We start from the raw sequence: 19,103 nt of genomic DNA on the forward strand, positions 1-19,103 counted from the left end.
AGGGTAGAAGAAGCCTAGGGCATCTGCTGAGCTGGACTGAGGCCTGGTTCTAAGGCTAATGGATGAGCCAAAGTTTAAGGTATTGTGAAGATGAAAAGCAGAAAAGTGGAAGACAAATGTAGGAAATAACTTTTTTTTTTTAAAAAAAAAGGTGTTTACTCTGAATAATGCCTCACTTTTCTCAATGATGTGCACCCTAATTTAAATATTCATGTGATGATTCTTCCAAAGCCACAATTGGCTAAATTCCTAGAAATCCTTGTTTTACAGCCTGGCTTTCCCTGGATATATGACCCAGTATGCCTGGCAATCTGGGAAGCCATTGTTCCAATACTTCTAGGAGATGCCCAGTTAGAAATCTGACACAAGGAATGAAAATGGTTTGATCATAAAAATGTTATCCGGTGATTCTAATGCCTTTAGAAGTAATTACAAAATGCACTATTTTAGGAGAGGTACCTGAATGCCTATTTTCATGTTTGCAGGCATCATTGATACTCAAATATAAGCGGATAAAATCTGTTGCTGAACTGCAAAGCCTTTCACAAATTTACTCCTCCCTCCTTTCCATTTCCATCCCCTCTCAGATAAGGCCCCATGGAGCAGCCCCTGGCTGGAATTCAGGTGGCCCTGCTGCCCCCTTCTGGCACTCATGGCTGCTTTTCCTCCCAAGCTCCCAGCCAGGCACTGGGGCAACCTGTGCAGTTTTACCCTCTGAAAACGTCCTCTTAGCTTGCTTCTCGTGGTTACTGTTACTTTGCTGATTGTTAGATGTCCAGAGTTGTGTGTTGATAGTCAGCCATATACATTTATAGTTGTGCTTTCCAGCCTTGGCAATTTCAAGATGTGTGGACTTCAACTCATTTCATTCATTCATTCATTTATTTGATTTCTAGACCACCCCCTCTCCCCAAAGGGACTCGGGGCGGTGTACAGGCACCACATTAAAAAACCATACACATAAGAATAAATACCATTAAAATCAAATTAAACCTTAACCCCTGTACAAATTATAAAAATTAAAACTCGGCCTAAAACCAACTTTTTTTCCCCGTAAAATTTAAAAATACCGACTGAGGTGGGAGAGCTGGGATTAGGCCAGGCCGGCTAAATTGAACAGGTGGGTTTTAAGCTTCTTACAGAAGGAGCGGAGGTCCGTGGTTATTCTAATATCAGGGGGAAGGTCATTCCAGAGGGTCGGGCCCATCACAGAGAAGGCCCCTCCCCTGGGCGTCGCCCGCTGGCACAGCCTAGTGGACAGCACCCTGAGGAGTCCCTCTCTGTGTGAGCGGATCGGCCGAAGGGATGTATGGGGCAGGATATGATCCCGCAAATACCTAGGTCCTGTGCCATGGAGCGCTTTAAAGATGATAGTCAGCACCTCCCAGAATTCCCTAGCCAGTATGGCAAATGCTGTCTCATAAGGATGCCATGGCTGAAAAACATTGTTCTATTGAATGAATAATTACATGGGTAAGCAAATGCATGTAGCGCGTATATGTTGGGGGTGGGGAGATGCTTTGAGAGAAAGGGCAAGATATGCCAACCATTTTCCCCATGAAATAGAAATACAGGAGTGGGCTCCCGTTTGCTGACCTGGCCAGTCGGCAACTTGCAACTGCAGCCAACTGAGACACCGGCAGAGGCGGGCTTGTTGCCCTGGAGACAGAAGCCACTTATAGCCAGGTTAGTGAGTCGGCTGTTGGCAGGATTAGCAATGCCCCCCCCCCCCATGAAGCAACACCTGGCATTCCCTAGAGAGGCAGGGCAATCTAGAAGGCAGGTGTTCTGGTTCTCAAGACTATCACCTGTTCCCCGTCTCTGCTCATTCCCTGCCCCAGTGGAAGGGCCCACTATGCTCTGTTTTGCCCATCGAGGCTGGCACACCCTGGGCTCTCAGGTAGGATGGTCGGAAAAGTGCCAGGCAGGGGCCCAATTTAGGAACCCAATACTCCCTTTTCACTTTCCTTACTGCAAAAATGACTGAGAAGATTCCACTCTAATTAAACAGAAACCAAAGGAATTGTGGATATAGTTGGCAATGCTAATCAGGCCAGCAGAGACCTACTTTACCATCAGTTGTAGTGGGCTACATCTAGACATGTACGGGTGTGGAGTACTTCCACTGGGCTATCACTGATTCCCATGAGAGCTGCCCCTCTGCTCCCACCCCCAGGAGAGGCAGTGGGATCTGTTCTGAAAACCTGCAAAGATACTTCTTGGCCTCCAAGGGGACCTATTTGGTAACCCTTTATTACCTGACTAGGAGGAGCATCACCGAACCTTCCTACCTGTCCCAAAGTTGGGGACCCAATGAAAGGGGAAAGAAAGGGTCAGGCCCCACTGCTGCTGCTTGTCACTCTGCCTCTGGCACACAGGAGGTCACCCAAGCAAGACACAAGGCGGACTCTACCCCCTCTTTAGGGCTTCCTTGACTAGAGCATGCTGCCACCTGCCCTTGTTCCATCCCTCAAAGGGAGACCTGTTCATCCTAGTTGGTCTCCTGGGCACTAGATTCTTCTGGGATTCTCCTTCAAGGATCTGGCTGATATACTGCAGTTACTCAAGAAAAGGCAGGACTCCAACTCCAGTCAGCCCAAACTAGCACAATTAACATCAGGAATGATGGAAGTTCCTAACTTGGACTCAGCAAAAATGCCTTCACCTATCTTCCTGACAGATTCCTGACAGGAAGAGATGAGATGCAACTTTGGCAGCATCTTCCTAGGCTCCTCAGGTGTACATTAACATAGGACAAAAGAGGAAGGACGTCAGAAGCCGAGAACCAAATATGGGAGCTAAGGACTCTCAAGAAAGCAGAGTCCAAAGGAAGAAGCAAGTGGCCACGATGGAGACTCGGCAGTTCACATGGCACTACTGTGAACATGTCAGTAATAGAGGGTGCTCCTCAAACCTCATGTTTCCACATGGATGCACAGAATAGGGAGATGGGCAGGGAGGGTGAAAGAGGCAGGAATGAGAGTATGAGAGAGGCAGTCAGATAAGAGAGAAGTGCAAAACCACAGATGGCCCTGGAAGACTTTGACGTTTTTCTGTCCTTTGATTTGGATGAGGGAATTGAGGGGGCACTTGTAAAGTTTGCAGATAATGCAAAAGTGCAAGGAATGGCTCTTTGTTTAGGTGAAGCATGGGTAGAAAAAGTTCTACAGTGATGAATGAATAGGATGGAATTGAACAGGGAGGAAAGATAACTTCCTGCTTGCACAGGGAGAAAGTTAGGACATATGTAGATGTGAGAGGACCAGTTTTGCAGAGCCCAGCTGAAAGGGGTCAGGGCCCCCCTGAACGCACAAGCTGCGGGATGGTGCACAACTGCCCCAAAGGCGAAAGGACCTTGGGGTGCATTGATGCATTGAAGGGAAAAGCCTCTGTCAGGAAGGCTTTTAGCAGCTCCTACACTGAGCAGGCATTGGACTAGAACAGGGGTCACCAACCTTTCTTTAGTTTACTTTAGTTTAGTTTAGTTTACTTTAGTTTAGTTTAGTTTAGTTTAGCGCCACTGCACCTTGTACAACGAAATTAAATGTGATCTTCAGTGTACAATGACAGTTCAGGTTGTGGTGGTTAAGGAATCATGTGCAGTCCATTAAGCACAACATCAGGTGGTGGCTGGTTTCCTCATTGACTTGACTTATTGGAAGCTGACCGTGAAGATCACAGGTTGTGATGATGTGAAAGCTGTAACCATTGTAACTGTGCCGGTTGCCGAGTGCCCCAATCATGGTCCTGTGACTGTGAGATCTCAGGGACCACTAAATTCATAAGTTTAAGTCTTGCGGACCTCTAATATGATTTAAAAAAAAAGATAAACAGTATTTAGTGCAATATAAAAAATGCAAATAATTTTTCTGCTGACCACCAAAATTTTCTCGCAGACCACCAGGGGTCCATGGACCACTGGTTGGTGACCACTGGACTAGATGACCTCTATGGTTCTTTTATGAGTCAGCGAGCACTGGTAGGATTCTCTTTCCTACTCTGCCATTGTTTTTACAAGGAAAATTTATGGCTTCCCAAACATCTGGTGATTTTATCTGCTGGGCTTCATTGCTGTTGAGCCAATTGATCTGGGTAGTTGTGCAAAGACATTGGATGCTGGCTGTCTCACACAAACTGCACTCCGCAAGTATGCCATGCTGTCCTCCAGATGTTCTGTTCCCTCAAGGCCTATGTCCTTCCCCTGTCATTTTGGACAGGTCATCTGTGGCTCTCAGATGCGGAAGGATCTCCAAGCCCTTTGGAGTACAACCAGTTTCAAGCTGCTTGAAAATGCTCATTTCCCCAAGGTCTCTAACAGGGAAATGCAGCCAGATTCTCCTTTCTTTGTAGATCTGAGGGGCAAAGCGCCCAGGGGAAGCTGGGAAGAGCTGGAGGACATCCTTACACCAGAAATGTCACATCTACCTCAAATGCAGATCTACGGAGCACTGATATTGAGTACTGATGATGTTACCTGGTTTGGGTAATGAAACGTCTGCCCCCAAATCCCCAAGCTCAGAGAGCACCAAGGACCCCATAGTCCTCTACTCCCCCAAACCCCCTTTCCCTCCTACGGTAGCACTGAAAATGTTACCTAACTGGGTTATGAAATGTCTTCCAGAAAACAACCAAGGACTCATGTCAACTACTGTATGTAGGAAGAAAGGACTGACAATTGGACCCTGTCTGTTTTTTGCAGACAGAAACCAACCCCCACAGCAGCAGCAACCTGCAATTGCTGGGCTCTTGGTCACCAAAGAAAGTGGCCCTCCTACCACTTTGCTTCCGTCATGAAAAGGACTTCACTCAGGAGGGGGGTCTGGTCAAGACGGAACCAAGAGGATCAGAGCCACTGCTCAGCATCTTCCTTGTTTTCCATTGTCCTCCTTGGCTGCCTCAAAGTGTGTCAAAGCTTCAGGGCTTTCTATTTTGCTGAAATAGCTGAAGTTCAGCTACAGCACTCGAGTCTGCAAAGCTGGTTACTTCTAAGAAGTCCTTTCATTTTAAAAAAATGAAGACATCCTACAAAACATTGAAAGGCGGCCCTGCTTTCCAAGGGGAGACGGAAGAACTCTCGAGCAATCAGCAACGAGGCACAATCATTTGGGCAGCCGGTGGCATTTGGACCTCTTCTTGGTGACGTTTCTTTAGGCCCATTACAGAGCAGCTTCCCATGAAAGGTCATTTAGCCTTTGCCCCAAGGAGACAAGCCACCTTGGCTTGCTTACATAAAACAATGGAAATCTGATCCTCATAGAACAGGGGTCTGTAACTCAATTTCATTGAGGGCCACATCAGGATTGGGTTTGACCTTGGACGGCTGGGGAGGGCGCATGGCCAGCTGGACATCACTCATGTCAGGGGCACCTGTGGTGGCCCAAGCGAAAACCGGGTCCTGAGCTCCATTTTTGGCTGCAACAGCTTCCTTGCAAACTTCTGCCAGCAAAAATGGTGCTCGTGAGAGCTGCGCATGGCTCTCTCCATTTTCGCTGGCACAGGCACTGCAGTCCAATCCTTCACTGTTTCCAGGGCAGCCCCGTGGGCCAGATTTAAGCACCCCAGGGGGGCGTTTATGCCCTCCCCAGGGCTTAAATTTGACAGTCTTGTCCTAGAAGTCAGTGTGTAATATACAAGTGTTCATTCCCTTTTACAAGAACCGGTTCCTGCTCTAGTGTCCTCAGTGCCTGATTCTGGAATCTTTAGCCAGAGATGCCCACTGCAGGTATTTCATGGGATGGTGTGTTCAGACCCAACAAGCCAACTCTGGACACCTGGACATTCACTTAGCCTCTTTGCCAACTCACACAAAAGCTGGGTTAGCAGGCTGAGAATGTACCACTAACAGTTCGGAAAATGCAACGGCTTCTGAAAGTGAAAATGCAGTAGCTGAGATTTCTGCAAAAGTCTTTCAAATAAATTCAGTCAACAAAGTCTCTACAAGATACCCGTTTGTGCTGGCTAAAAAGTGCTCGGCCCTTTTGACATTACCTGGAAAGCTACTGAGGCTGGAAGGCTGCTGCTCCACCTCTCTCCAGAATCAGCCTCAAGCACAGCAGCCAGACCGTTAGGGGGCCAATCTCGCGTGTTCATTCTGATGTGGCTGTTTCATGTGTACGTGTCATGCCAGGATGCAGGAAGACCCACGGAAATTGTAATGAGCAATGCGTGGTGGAACAAACCAACACTTCAGGAAAATTATTTTAGCATATGATTTAGTGTATTTGGTAGGTATGTGTCTTATTCTGCAGTTTGTCCCTGGACAGGAATGGGGTGAAGCAAGGTCATGTCAATGTTAACCTCTAGTATGGAGGTCCGCAAACTTGGCAACTTTTAAGACTTATGGATTTTAACTCCCAGAATTCTCCAGCCAGCATAGCTTCTCTGGGGTTCTCTCTGTATTTTCTGCTTCTGGATCATTCTTTCCCTTTGGCCATGGCTTCGATTCTAGAGTTTCTGGCTTGCAAGCATAGCTGGCTGGAGAATCCTGGGAGCTGAAATCCACAAGTCTTAAATTGCCATGTTTGGGGACTTCTGTACTAGTATTTGTCCAGTAGGCTCTTCAAAGTGAAAAGAGTCTCTTGCTAGATCTAGGAGGGATGGTGAGAGTGCAAAACCTGCTGCAACAGTTTGCGTTCCTCTGAGGTTATCTACAGCAGGGAGGAATCTATGACTTTGTACAATCAATTGTTGCAATCTGGGGGTTTTATGTCCTGCAGCCCAAGAACATGTCCACTCCTCTCTCCTTATGGCCTGTTAGCAAAGAAACGTGAACAGGAATGGAGCTTTGTTCTGACATAGAACAGAATGGATCTACTACCTCAGAGCATTTGAGCCACTCCTAAAGCCACATACAGAAAAATACAGGACAAAAACTCAGTTTCTGGGCTTCAACACCACTTGGGGCCGGGGGGGGGGGGGGAGAGGGGTCAGGAGGAAAGATGTAGCTGTTGCTCCAATCCCACTGTGGGTCACTCTAAACAATACAACAGGCATTTCCGCCCAGATGTTTGTCCTCACAGAGACCCATCTGCATTCAACTAACATTGAGATGGACTGCTGGTTCTCTATGGTGCTGAGGCAATAGTTTCAGCCGAGCAAGTGTACCTGGACAGGTAACGTTCACCTCACTGATACTCTGGAAAGCCACCAAATCTTTGATTAGCCCCTTCTGTACACAAGAGCACCAAGAATGCTTCATGGGATTCCGGGAGAAAGCCACCCTCTCGTATCATGGGAAAGACTCCAAACCCCAGATGGATGGTGACAAGGATGCCCATTGCAGCTGCTTTCCTTCTCGCTTCCCCGCGTTGAGGAGCTACTGAAGGCCACTACAATAAAGTCTTGTTCATCTCTCGTTGCGTAGAGTTTATGCCACATTTTTATCCGCTTCCTTTATTAACGCTGGAGCTATAAAACTACCACATTAAGATTCAATGAACTTTTTTATTTATCATCCAAAAGTAACAGAACAGGGCTTTTTATCAATCCCTCCAGCTGATATTTTAAACAGATACCAGCCCTTTTACTTATCTTGACAGGCAATTAAAAAAAGTGTGAATTTTTTCACAGTACAGTCAACTCCACCCAAACTAAGGTAACGGTGGATAAAAATAAAATGCCCCCCAAATTAAAAGAAAACACCCACCCTCCTCCTCCCATATTACATCGTCACAACTCACAAATCTGTACAAAATGTTCACTTTATAAAGCTCTGATGTAAAAATCAAATCAAGCAGCAATTCGGTAAGTGCAGCACGGGGCCTGTTGTAGCTCTATTTACAAGGCTCTGGTAACTTTACATGAGGACAAAATGCCATCGTGATGGCTGAGTCCATCCTGGCCCCCTAGACTGGGACAGGCTTTGCTTTGGGGTTCTCCTTCTCCTTCTCCTTGCTCTTCTTCGACTTCTTCTTCTTGTGTTTATGTTTTTGGCTCTTCTCGGCTTCTGACTCGGTGCCAGGGTGTTTCTTGTGTTTCTTGTGCTTCTTGTGTTTCTTGTGCTTCTTCTTGTCCTTCTTCTTCCTCTTCTTTTTGCTGTCCTGACTGTCTGCGGAGCTGGCACTGCTGCTGCGGCTCCGGCCTTGGCTCCCTGAGGGGCTGGCACTGGGGCTGCTGGGGCTCTGGCTCCGGCTGGGCTGGGGGGCCAGGGCAGTGGGGGCTGCAGCCTCTTTCGGCTTCTCCTTCCCCTCTCTGGTTTTTTTCCCTGGGGAGCTCTCCTGTTTCGTCGAACCGTTGCTGTCACTGTCACTTTCGTTGTAGTCTGGGACAAAAGCTGCCTCGTCCGTTTCCCGTGTTGGGTCCGAAGAGAGCCGGGATGTGTGGCTCGGCTGAGGCTTTGGCTTGGCGGCATTCTTGTCGTTTTGGGGAGCCCCTTGTTCCTTGGCTTCTGGAGAGCCCCGCCTTAATGCAGACTTGCTTCCAGATGCTCCCCTCTCTTTATTGCTCCAGGCCTCCGAGGATGGCCGCTGCTTCTCTCTCTCCTTGCCCGAGCCCTTCTCTTGGGCCTTGGGCTGCTCTGCTGGACGCCGGGAGTCGTAGGCGTTCTTGGGGTCGTTCTGCCTGCGGTCCCTGGATGGGCTGTAACTGCTCCGCTTGGAGTCCCAGCTTTCCTTCTTGGGCTGCTCTGCTCGCTCCTCCCTGGTCTTGCTCTTGGATGCGGAGGGGGCTGGTTCCCGAGTCCGCAAAGGCGACACTTTCTTTCGCATGGGCCCACTCCGTTCTTCTCTTCGCTTGGAGCTGGAGTGGTCTCTGCTGCTGTCCCCGTCTGACTTCTTCTCTCGGCCAGGAGTGAAGTCCTTTGTGCTGGATCCATGGGCAGAGTCATGTTTGTCTGAAGATCTGCTGTCCCTGGAGGAGTGAGAAGACCCACTCTTGCTATTCCCTTGCTCCGTCCCGCGTTCGGAACGGTCCTTCTCTAGCTGAGCTCCACTCTTTCTTTTCTCAGAAGGGTCTCGATCAGAGGCAGCATGGTCCCTGTCTTTGGCCTTACCCTTCTCATTTGATGTCGCCGTTTTGGAGGTTTTGGGGTCAGCCTGTGAAGTTTCACGGCCAGGTTCTTTTGTGGCTCTTGGATTTCTCTCCACGGGTTCAGGATCCTTCTCGTTCTGTTTGACAGGATTGGGCGGCTTCGTATTGACGGTCTTGATGACACTGGCCGGCTTCCCAATGGCAGAAGGGACTTGGGCAGACTTAACATTCTCTTCCTCCTCCTCCGAGTCGAAATCATCCTTATCCCACTTGGACTGAGGAACCTGGATCATGATGATGACATCTTCAGCAGGGGCAGTGATGTCATTGTTGTATTCTTCCATAGTCTTGATGACGGTGCGCTTGGTGTCCACTTTATCTTCCAGCTTCTTTACCGGACTGCCTCCAGCAGAGCTTGTACTGAGGAGGCAAGAACCAAGAAAGATTTATTAGGGGGGATATCAAAGTGTGTAATTCCAATTCCTAATTTTGCAGTGGCAATATGAGTTTCCCTGTCTCACCAAAAAGACATTTGTCAAATGGTCTAACATAAGAAAATGTCCTGGTAACTACACAGATGCTTTAAGTTTTTAAATAGAATAAGCTTATTCTATAAAATGGCCTGATTCCATCTTCAGCTGTTCTAAATCTAGAGAAGGGGAATGTTATTTGTTAAAACTAAGCTTTAAAACCTGCATCTTACGGTTCTGAGAAAAACCTGTCAAAATTCCAGGCAATCATTCCTTGCCTCGAGGGCAAGTCCAGTCATCTAATACAATTCACGTTATTATTATTATTGTTGTTGTTGGGTCAGGAATACAAGAAAGAAAGGCAGAAAGACCCAGATTGTACCGGACATCTCTTGACTACATGGGTTGGGAGGAAAGGACAACTAACTGGTATCAGAATTAAGAGGGTTTATACCAGGGAAGCCCCATCAGAAGAATTCAGAACTATTAACAAAAGGAGGGGAAGGGGCTTAATGGAAGGGCTGGGGATGGGTTTAACAGGTCATGGGAAGGAGCCACCATTGCCTTCCGGGTAATCACAGTACCTGGTGTAATCGACCAGTGTGGAACCCGATCCATCGGCTGCCGCCACTTTTCTCCTCAGTTTCCCCTTGGTCTTCTCTTGCTTCGCTTTGCTCACCACCACCGGTTCAGGCTTCTCGGCTGAGGCTTCTTTGACCGGAGGGGCATTGTCAGCACTGGCAATCTTTTTGCCCGTTTCTCGGTTCAGCTTAATCTTCTTTGCAGGAACGACTGGTAGAACAGCTTTGTCCTTCTCAGGGGTCCTCTCTGCTTTCTCTGCTTCTGGGTCACTCTTCCCCTTTGGCAATGGCTTCGATTCTGCAGCTTCTGGCTTGGAAGCTTTGAGCCCTGGGGTTTCAGGCTCCTTCTCAACTTTGTCCTCCGTTTTCCTCTTCCTCTTTTCAGGTTTGGCATCTACTGGTTTGGTTTTGTCGACGGGTTTCTTGGATTTCTCCTCCTTGCTGGACGGCTTCTCTTGCTTGGTTTCCTTGGGATGCTCCTTCTTGGTCTTCTCATCCTTGGTGGACTTGGCCTCTGGGTGCTCTTTTGTGCCCCGGGGGTGGGCTTTACGGGGGGTGCTTGGAGGCTTCTCATCCTTCTGGGAAGGTTTGGGGCCATCAGCCTTTGGCAATTCTTCCTTCACCTTTTTGGCAGGAGGTTCAGTCCGTGGGGATCTTTCACGGTCAGCCTCCGCCTTCTCCTGAGGTGCTGCTTTAGCCGGTTTGACTTGCACCTCCTTCTTGGTAGAGGTAGCCCCTTCGGAGGTTTTCTGCTTCGTCTTTTCCACCCTTCCCTTCGGCTTCTCTTTCCTCTCCTTGTCAGAGATGGGCTTAAAGGCAACTGAATCCGCTTCCATCGGCTCGTCCCGGACAGGAGTTGCATCATCCCTGCTCGGGGGCACAAAAAGGGAGTCAGATCTGCCCTCTTCACCAGAAGCAGTCTTCCGTGAGCCCTCCAACAAGTCAGTGCTAGAAAAGCCGTCACCTTCTTCTCCCCTCCGTCTTTTCCGGTGTTTCTTGTGTCTATTCCCTTTCGCATCGCCTGAAGGGTTGTCCATTTCTTTGTCCTTCAGTTTGGTCATGTCTTTCATATTGTGGCCCTCTCTTCCGGGCAGCTTCTCAGAGTAGCCACCGCCTAGATTTCGGTTCCGATGCCCGAGCCCTCCAGGATAATCATCTCTGCGACCCCGAATGTAAGGGGAATTCTCTCTCCTTGGTCCAGGAGGGCCAAATCGTTCTGGGGAGAAGTTCTCCCTGTTAAGCAAAGGTCTGGGTTGAGCTCCAGTTGGGAAGCCCTTGAAGTACTTTTCATACCATTCTCTGTAGGTCTCCCCCCAATCACGGTATCTCTCCTTCTCAAAGGGATCCCTCATATCCACAGATCGCCCATAATATGCTTTCATGTCATAAACTGGGACTTCTCGGTAGCGGCCAAAATACTCCCGTTCCCCTTCTCCCTGAGGAACAGGCCTCTTATTCGGGGACTGGCCTCTGTACGCTGGAGATCTTGACCGAGAATGATACCTTCTGTAGGGGGGTGACCTAGACCTTGAGCGATGGTATCCGTGTGATCTTGACCTGGAGCGGTAATTACGGCTCTTGCCCCTGCCCCTCCTGCCATAGGGGGGCGACCTCGAGTAGGAGCGAGAATGGGAGCGGCTGAAGGACCGAGAGTATGAGCGAGAGCGGGACGAGCCAGATCTTGACTTGGAGTAGGTGTAGGAACTTCTTGAGTAGGAAGATGCACTATAGGGCGATTTGGACCTGGAATACAATGAAAAGAAATGTTGAATTGTAGCTTCTGAATCTCTGCAAAAATTACCTTGCATCGCAGAGACAAGAGAATTCTGCAGTATTTTTAAAAAATACTGACGTTCGCTATATACAATTAAAAAACAGGTTAATAATACTTTGAGCTGACCCGTAGGACTTTTCCAGTTTTTAGAAATTTTCAGAAAGAGTTCACCAAATGTCTACTCCGGCAGTTCCCTAGACTGTGGCTGGATATCAGCTAGATAATTAACCAATGTTTTGTCTAGCAATCTCGCAAAGGGTCCAAAAGTGAGAGGACACCTGTGCGGGTGCACAAACTGGATTCCCAATCTCTGTGCAAAACCGCTATGAACCTTCTAGAGCTGTGTTGCCTGCAAGGCTGGGCTCTCAAGCTGCCTCGCTGCACGCCTGGAGGACGGATAATCGCTGCTTCGGTTCCTCAGGACCAGGCCAGAGAAATGGCCAATGTCTGAGAGGCTCCAGGGAAATTTGGGTGAATGCCACTCAATTGAGCTGGACTTCTCAAGAAATGACACTGCTAATTTGCTTTAAAACAATACATTGTTTTGGGCTATAACTTCTCAGATGATGTTTAACAGAAAACAGACTAGAATTTGATTGTAAATAAGGCTTTCTGACCCTCAGAAAACAAGCCATCCCCAATGGGTGCTTTCCTGCTACTATGAATACGGAAGCCAGGGGATTGGGAGGTTATGCCTCCAAGGGCTGTATTGGAAAGAGACCTGCTTGGGGGAGAGTGCAGGAGCAGCTCTTGGGGATTCCTATCAGGTGAGGCAGCCTGTGTCTATGAAGGGGACAAGTGAGGCTGGGCTAGATGAAACTCCTGGGCGGCGGTGAGGAGAGTCTGGGATGCTGGCAGAGAATGCAGCAGCAGCAGCCATGATTTAGCCCTGGCCACAGGTAGCAGCAAGAAGTTCTTGGGACAGGATGGGCATGCAACTTCTTTTGCTTGCTTCCTGCCTCCTTTTCTAAGGCGGCTGTTCCCTGAGAAATGACTGTGGAGCACTCAGAGGCCAGAGTGGTACTGGTCTGACCTGGCCTGGCCTTGCCTGCCCAGCCGTCAGCTGGAAGGGCAAGGACGATGGGGTGGCAGGTAAATGGAGATTTCCTGTTCTCACCACTATCACTAACTGCTTCTCATTACCAGCAGGAATGACCGGCCTAAGCACCCTGCCCAGTGCAGGAATAGGAACACAGCCACTCTTTGGTCTGTCCAGTGGGGCGTGGAGCCCTGCTTCCTCAGCCTGGGGCAGAAAGCTGTTAATATTGTGTTGCACTGGTGAGATGGGTGGTTAAAAAAAAGGGTAAAATAAAGGGTACCCCAAGTGCCTACATGTGACCCTGGAAAAGGAAGAGCTAGAGATGCCCAGGCTCAAGTATGGGCAGTGTAGCCTCCTCAACACCTCAGACTGGGCAGGGCAGAAATGCTCAGACCGTTTTGGCTTTTGCTTTTAGTAGGACATTTGAGGCACCACCATGGATGCCTTAAGTCCTGCAAAGATTGAAAGCATCCATTACTCTTCCATGTGCACTAGGGAATGGGGCGCCAAGATCCAAAACGGCTGCCTTAAGCCTCTACAGGTGTCGGTGCTCCCTTCATTCAGTTACTTCTGACCCTGCTCACCAAAATAAAAGAAAAGTCTGCTCCACCAGAAGCTAACCCTCCACAGCTCCCAGTCAGGAGACCGGCTGAAAAGGGCTGCCCACCCTTCTCCTCCTCCCATGGCAGGTGAGGGAAGGGCGCCTGGAAGCAGCAGAGAGATTGCCTGGAATCGGCTCTTGCCAAGAATAATTTCTGCCCCCGTGTGACGGTTGTACAAGAAAACGTAACATTCGGGCATTGAGATGGGATAAGGAGTATATAATTGTGATTTTTTAAAAAAATCAGGATGCTGATTAATATTATACATATTATATGGTTTATTATAAATTATTTCCTTAGGTGTTGACTACCTAGGTGTTGTTTTATATTTAAGTTAAGTGGCATAAAAGCAGCTGCACTAAATAAACAAATTTTGATAGACACGTTTAAAAAATTACCGGGAATAAGAACGCCTGCGTTCCTTCTGAATTTTTTTATATTCCATCAGTTCTTTAGCAAAATCATTTGTAAACTCATCAAGCTTTGACTTTTTCTTTTCCCTGTTAAAATAAGAAAAACATTGTGCTGCAATGCAATTCTGTACTGATAAAGCAGGCACTAAGAGTACTAACTCAAACAAGGACTGCATGCCACATATTACTAAAATGCGAATCATCGGTTTTTTTGAAAGACGTTTCATAGTATTTTATTAGAATTACAAGTTTCTGGGTTTTAGATCTGAAGGCTGGTAGTGAAAAACCAACATCTGAAATCTCACGTTATATGTCATGTTTGCTCGCAGCACACACATTTTGAGCACAGCTGCAGCCAAACCGTCTACTGAAACAGAAGAATGAAATATAACGGAACTTCATCCAGAGCCAAATACTTACTCCTCTTTAAGTCTCCGTTGCTCTCTGTAAAACTCCTCCCTAGATAAAGGAGGTGCTTGGGTCGTTGGGATGGTATTTGAGTGAGCCGTTGGTACTGGTGTTGGAACCCATGGTGTTGATATGTTTGCTGGAGCCGGGGGGTATCCCGGAGGGGGGACAGTGTACCCAGCTGGTGGAGGCTGACCAGGTGGAAATTGAGGAGGAAACTGTGGTGGAGGTACCCCCGGTGGAAGAGGAAGTGCGTGGGGAGGAGGAGGATACAGGGGAGGTGGAGGCACGGGCACAAAGACTGGTGTTGAGGCTGGCAGTGTTGGGGCCTGAGTCCTTTGTGTACGATCACTATGCGGGCGTCCTCGGTTTGAACTTCTAAAGAAACCCAAAAACATGTTGTCACTGAGTGTCACACTTGTCTTTTGTTCGCAAGAGAGGAGGAACGTGAAACGGAGAGAGCATTCTTCTGCAGTCACGGCCTGTGCTGTCTTACAGCTCAACCACAGACTAAGCTGTTCTGCCGTCCTCCCTCTGTAGCTCTCTAGACTTAGACAAAAAGCCCTCCCCACAACGCGGTCCCCATAGACACTGGCACATTGGCTAAGTTCTGCTTCTGACCCATTTCCCACAGCCGTGGTTACGCAGTTGCTGCACTCGACATCTCAACTCCCTTCCCAGAACCACCTTTGAGTTTTTCAAGGCTAACTAAACTAGAATTAACAGAGGGTTGAGTTTTCTAGCTTTGGCTATGTTTGATAATACAGTATTTTGCCTCCAAAATTGCTAAATTCTAATATTGATATGATTGAGATGCTTTTCTAACCTTATACCCAACACTATGAACAAATCTGTTACATTTCCTTGCTCATTTTAGTCCAGAGACAGATTTAAAGTATTGCTCATTACTGTAGGATTGGAGCCCTTTTGGTAGCAACTGATGCTTCCTATGTATATACAAACAGCTATTTAATAGGATTATGTTCTACACTTGCTGCCTAACACACACACACACACACACACACCTGCACACCCAGACAAATGCATACGCGCGCACACACACAGAGACAGATGTTCTGAAAGGATACTTACGGCTCCCAGCCTGACCTACTGGCTGCAGAGCGGGCAGGATTTGTTCTCATTGGCTGACCTGTGTGGAGAGGAAGTTGCTTTCAATATGGATGTCAGATACTCCACTTGCAGATGACAAGAATGAGCCAAGCTGTGCAAACTTACCCATGGTGGGTATTGAATGCCCATGAGAACTCAGCTGCCCAGTCAAGGCTGGCTGTCCAAGCACAGGAACCTGATAGCCCTTTGGGAAGGAAGTGGAAGGGGATTAATTGCCGCTGCTCTTGTAAAATACACCAGCCGGTTCCATTCGGAAAAAGGCTTACCTTCTCTTCCAGCACAGTGTTAATTGATAAAGAGGAAGGTGGCTTTGTGTGGTCGGAGGCCAACATAACAGCAGCAGCTGGTCCGAGACCATCACCCTCCCTGGAGAGAAACAAATAATTTCCAGGTTAGGAACTGCAGGGTATTTGGTGATAAAATTGGGAAGTAGGAACATTATCTTCATTATTACAAGCACATAGAGGAAAAATGGGAAATGTATTTAATTACTAGGAAAGCATCTGACAACAGAGGTAAAGCTATAGTAACTACACTATATTGCCAAAAGTATTCGCTCACAATTGAATCTGATTACTTGGATGGGTGAGCGAATGCTTTTGGCAATAGAGTGTATATAATTATACATTTCTACGGTCTATGCATCAAAGTTACAAAGAACTGGAAAAGTGACAAAGTAAGTATCATCATTAAGAGATTGAAATGTTTTCTATATCAAGGAAAAGGTTTGCAAATAAACAGAAAGGAAAGTTGTACTGGAGGTGCTCTCTGCTATCATTAATTTGTCATTTTCTAATAACTTTTAATTTAGTAAGTCACGGACAGGTCTTATAATATCAGAGAGCACCAAACTTCATCCTGTCTTGAAATAGTGACTTACTTTCCACTCATTAGGAAGAGCAGAAAGCAGTTATATTAGACATATCACAAGATAAACTCAGCTATCATTTGCTAAGTCCAATTTTCTAGATACATGAATCAATCAATAAGCACAAGAGTTGCCTAACACAACATATTGATTAAAATGTGGCTGGCTAGTATAACTTGAAAAACCTAGCGACTGATCAAGTCAGTTTATAACATCTTTTTCCATGTCATTCTTGGTCATTTTAAAGCCACTTTTAAATCAATCTTGATCTAGTAATATAAATCTTGTTCCTCTTCTATAACATCTTTAAACAAAGTCTACCTATAGAGGCAGACATTCTTAAAATTAAGTTCTGAGTTCATTGTTCAAAAACATATTTCAATGTGTTCAATATTAAAATATTTTACTTCGTTCTGTAACTGTAACTTGAGTTTTGAGTGTTCTTTTCCTTTAATTATAATCCCCCTAGTATCCAATATTTTAAAGTCTTCTAATTTTTTACAGAATTCAAAACAAAAGCTTTTTCCTACAGGAAGGATTCTTTATAATCAATTCCCAAATGTTATTTAGACTTTATCAGGACCCTTAGTCCATTTGTAAGTTTCTAAAATTATATTAACCACCTTCTTTGCCTGAATTTTTTTTCTATAAAATGCTTCGTGATGAGACCTGTAAAGGCATTTTCAGGCACAATTTGGGTTTATATCTATTTCAAATTCTCAACATGGCACTTCTAATATAATGATTTTTAAAATCTACATTATCCTTAACTTTATCATGCCTAAAACCAAAACAAGCCTCAGGTCTGGCTCTTCTAATTCTAAAATTCTCTTATTTCTCAGGGCGTCTACTCTTTCATCCAAACCAAGCAACAGGTTGCAAAATAGTTTCCAATCAGCCAGTCCCAAGCATCCTCATTCCTTTCTATCTTGGAGGATTTTATATTTAATCCTTGGATTTGTCACACGATACAAACCTAGAGAGAGCTTTCTGCCATTACTTAAATGGTGCATTAGTTATCAAAATAGATATTGTTTGAAATAAAAATATAATTCTAGAAACACATTCATTTTTGAGAGAAATTCTCCCTAACGTCAAGTTAATTTTTCTCATCTCCAACATGTCTTTCTTAATTTTAATTTCCTGTCTTAGTTGTTCTGAAATAACATATAAAGTTTATAAATATGGTTTATTCTATGCAACTGACGAAGTATATAGAGGACTTTGATAATGGATCAAACCAGTTTCAATGACCATCAATTTAATGGTAACTAGTTTATCCCAGATTTTAAGGGTTTTCTGAATGTAGCCAAAATCTTATAAAAGTATCTTACTTACACACAACACTGATTCAAGATTTAAGTACAGCTTAAATTCACATTAAGTCTTTGAAAAGTAGAGCAGGATACAAATATAGGAACCGAATCAATTCCAGGAGGTTGCATAGTTTAGTTTCCTCCAACATTCTTTGAAATTCAAAACACAATAATTGATGGAAGCATTTGTGCAATATTATTCTAAGAGTGGATGGAAACAGGTTAAAAGTTGAAAACAGGCTACTTTCTCGATGAAAGATTTAACAATCCTACCAATTTGAAATCTCATTTCCAGTGGCAGAAATGTTAAAATAGTTTGTGTGCTCTGTGGGGATCATGAGACCAATGAAGATTCTCATACTGGATGAAAGGCCTTGAAGGACCCAAGGGGATATATGGTATTAGACATGTTGGAGATAAACACAGGAGGGAATGCCACCTCCCCACTCTAGTTAACTTACCGGAAAGGTCCTTCAGGCTTATCAATGTGAATTGCTAGAGACATTGCTGTAGGCACATCACTAACTGAGGTGGAGGCAGACTGGTTCATGGCCAACGTGCTTGTTGCAAGGGGGACTTGGCCAGGAGTCAAAGATAAGGGGGGAGATGCAGTGGCATGAACCGAAGCAGAAGTGACTGGGAGAATAAGGGGATCCTGTTGCCTGGAGCCTGTTGGCCTCGGCACAGAAGGCACATTCCGCTGAACCGCTGGTCTTGGTGGGGGGGCTTGCTTGCGGAGCCTTTTAGTGTAGCCAGTTTCATTTTTGAAATTATTTACAGCCTAAGGAGAGAAACAAACGAGTAGTCAAAACTGTCCGAAATAAAATCATGGTTTATCTTTCAGAAGGGTTATTTTGCTGGGTACCAGAGACAAAGGCTGCACCTGGCTTGCCTTTGTCACTTGATTACTTATTTATTAAAGAAGTCTTCTGGGTTCACACAATACATTAAACTGTCCAGACTGAATTTTCACAACAGGCTAAGCAAAAGGCTGCCCACCAAGATTAATACTAATCAGAAGTAATGTTATGATCCAAATAGACTACAATTCACCTATCTACCCTAGTGTGATGTAACAGAGTAACCAGCAAAATAGATTTCCCACCTTTGTACAGAAGATTAACATTCATCTGGTCTTGTTACAGGAGGAAGAAAAACACCTGGATAATTCTGTCAAATGACAGATTAATCAACCAGATTAATGATCATTTCCTTCCAAATGCTCAACAGAAAATATCACTCAGAATAGTGTAAAGCAATTAAAACAGCAGGGGAGGTGCCCTCAGAGAGGTTAATTTAGGTAGTTACCTGGCGCAAAAATTTGTTGGCAATTAAATTATCAGGAGACACATCTGTTTGATGACAAGTTGGACAGGTATGTTCCTCTGATTCTAGCAAGGATGTTCGGATACCTGTAAATGATTTGAAAATTCTATTTTAAATGCAAGACTATTACAATCAGAGCATTTTATGCATAGATGGATAAGGGTTGCACAGTTATACAGAACTTTTAACAGTCACCAATGTCTAAAGG

General features: G+C 45.9%; 1 protein-coding gene across 3 annotated transcripts in view; it reads right to left on the reverse strand.

The window, feature by feature from the left end:
• Positions 1-7,429: 7,429 nt before the first annotated feature.
• Positions 7,430-19,103, reverse strand: part of RBBP6 (RB binding protein 6, ubiquitin ligase) — a 28,151-nt gene continuing 16,477 nt past the window's right edge. Inside the window, exons 9-17 of one of the 3 annotated variants that reach the window (XM_081966144.1) lie at positions 18,878-18,981; positions 18,031-18,350; positions 15,652-15,751; positions 15,491-15,569; positions 15,347-15,404; positions 14,267-14,632; positions 13,832-13,933; positions 10,022-11,761; positions 7,430-9,387 (exon numbers count right to left, since the gene is read on the reverse strand). In XM_081966144.1, coding sequence (XP_081822270.1) covers positions 7,845-9,387; positions 10,022-11,761; positions 13,832-13,933; positions 14,267-14,632; positions 15,347-15,404; positions 15,491-15,569; positions 15,652-15,751; positions 18,031-18,350; positions 18,878-18,981 — 4,412 coding nt within the window. In that variant the 3' untranslated portion in view covers positions 7,430-7,844. The remainder of the gene's footprint in view (positions 9,388-10,021; positions 11,762-13,831; positions 13,934-14,266; positions 14,633-15,346; positions 15,405-15,490; positions 15,570-15,651; positions 15,752-18,030; positions 18,351-18,877; positions 18,982-19,103) is intronic. The other 2 variants (XM_081966145.1, XM_081966146.1) reach the window with 2 other exon arrangements.

The sequence above is a fragment of the Natrix helvetica genome, assembly GCF_964273705.1.
Source record: "Natrix helvetica genome assembly, chromosome: 13".
Taxonomy (NCBI): domain Eukaryota; kingdom Metazoa; phylum Chordata; class Lepidosauria; order Squamata; family Natricidae; genus Natrix; species Natrix helvetica.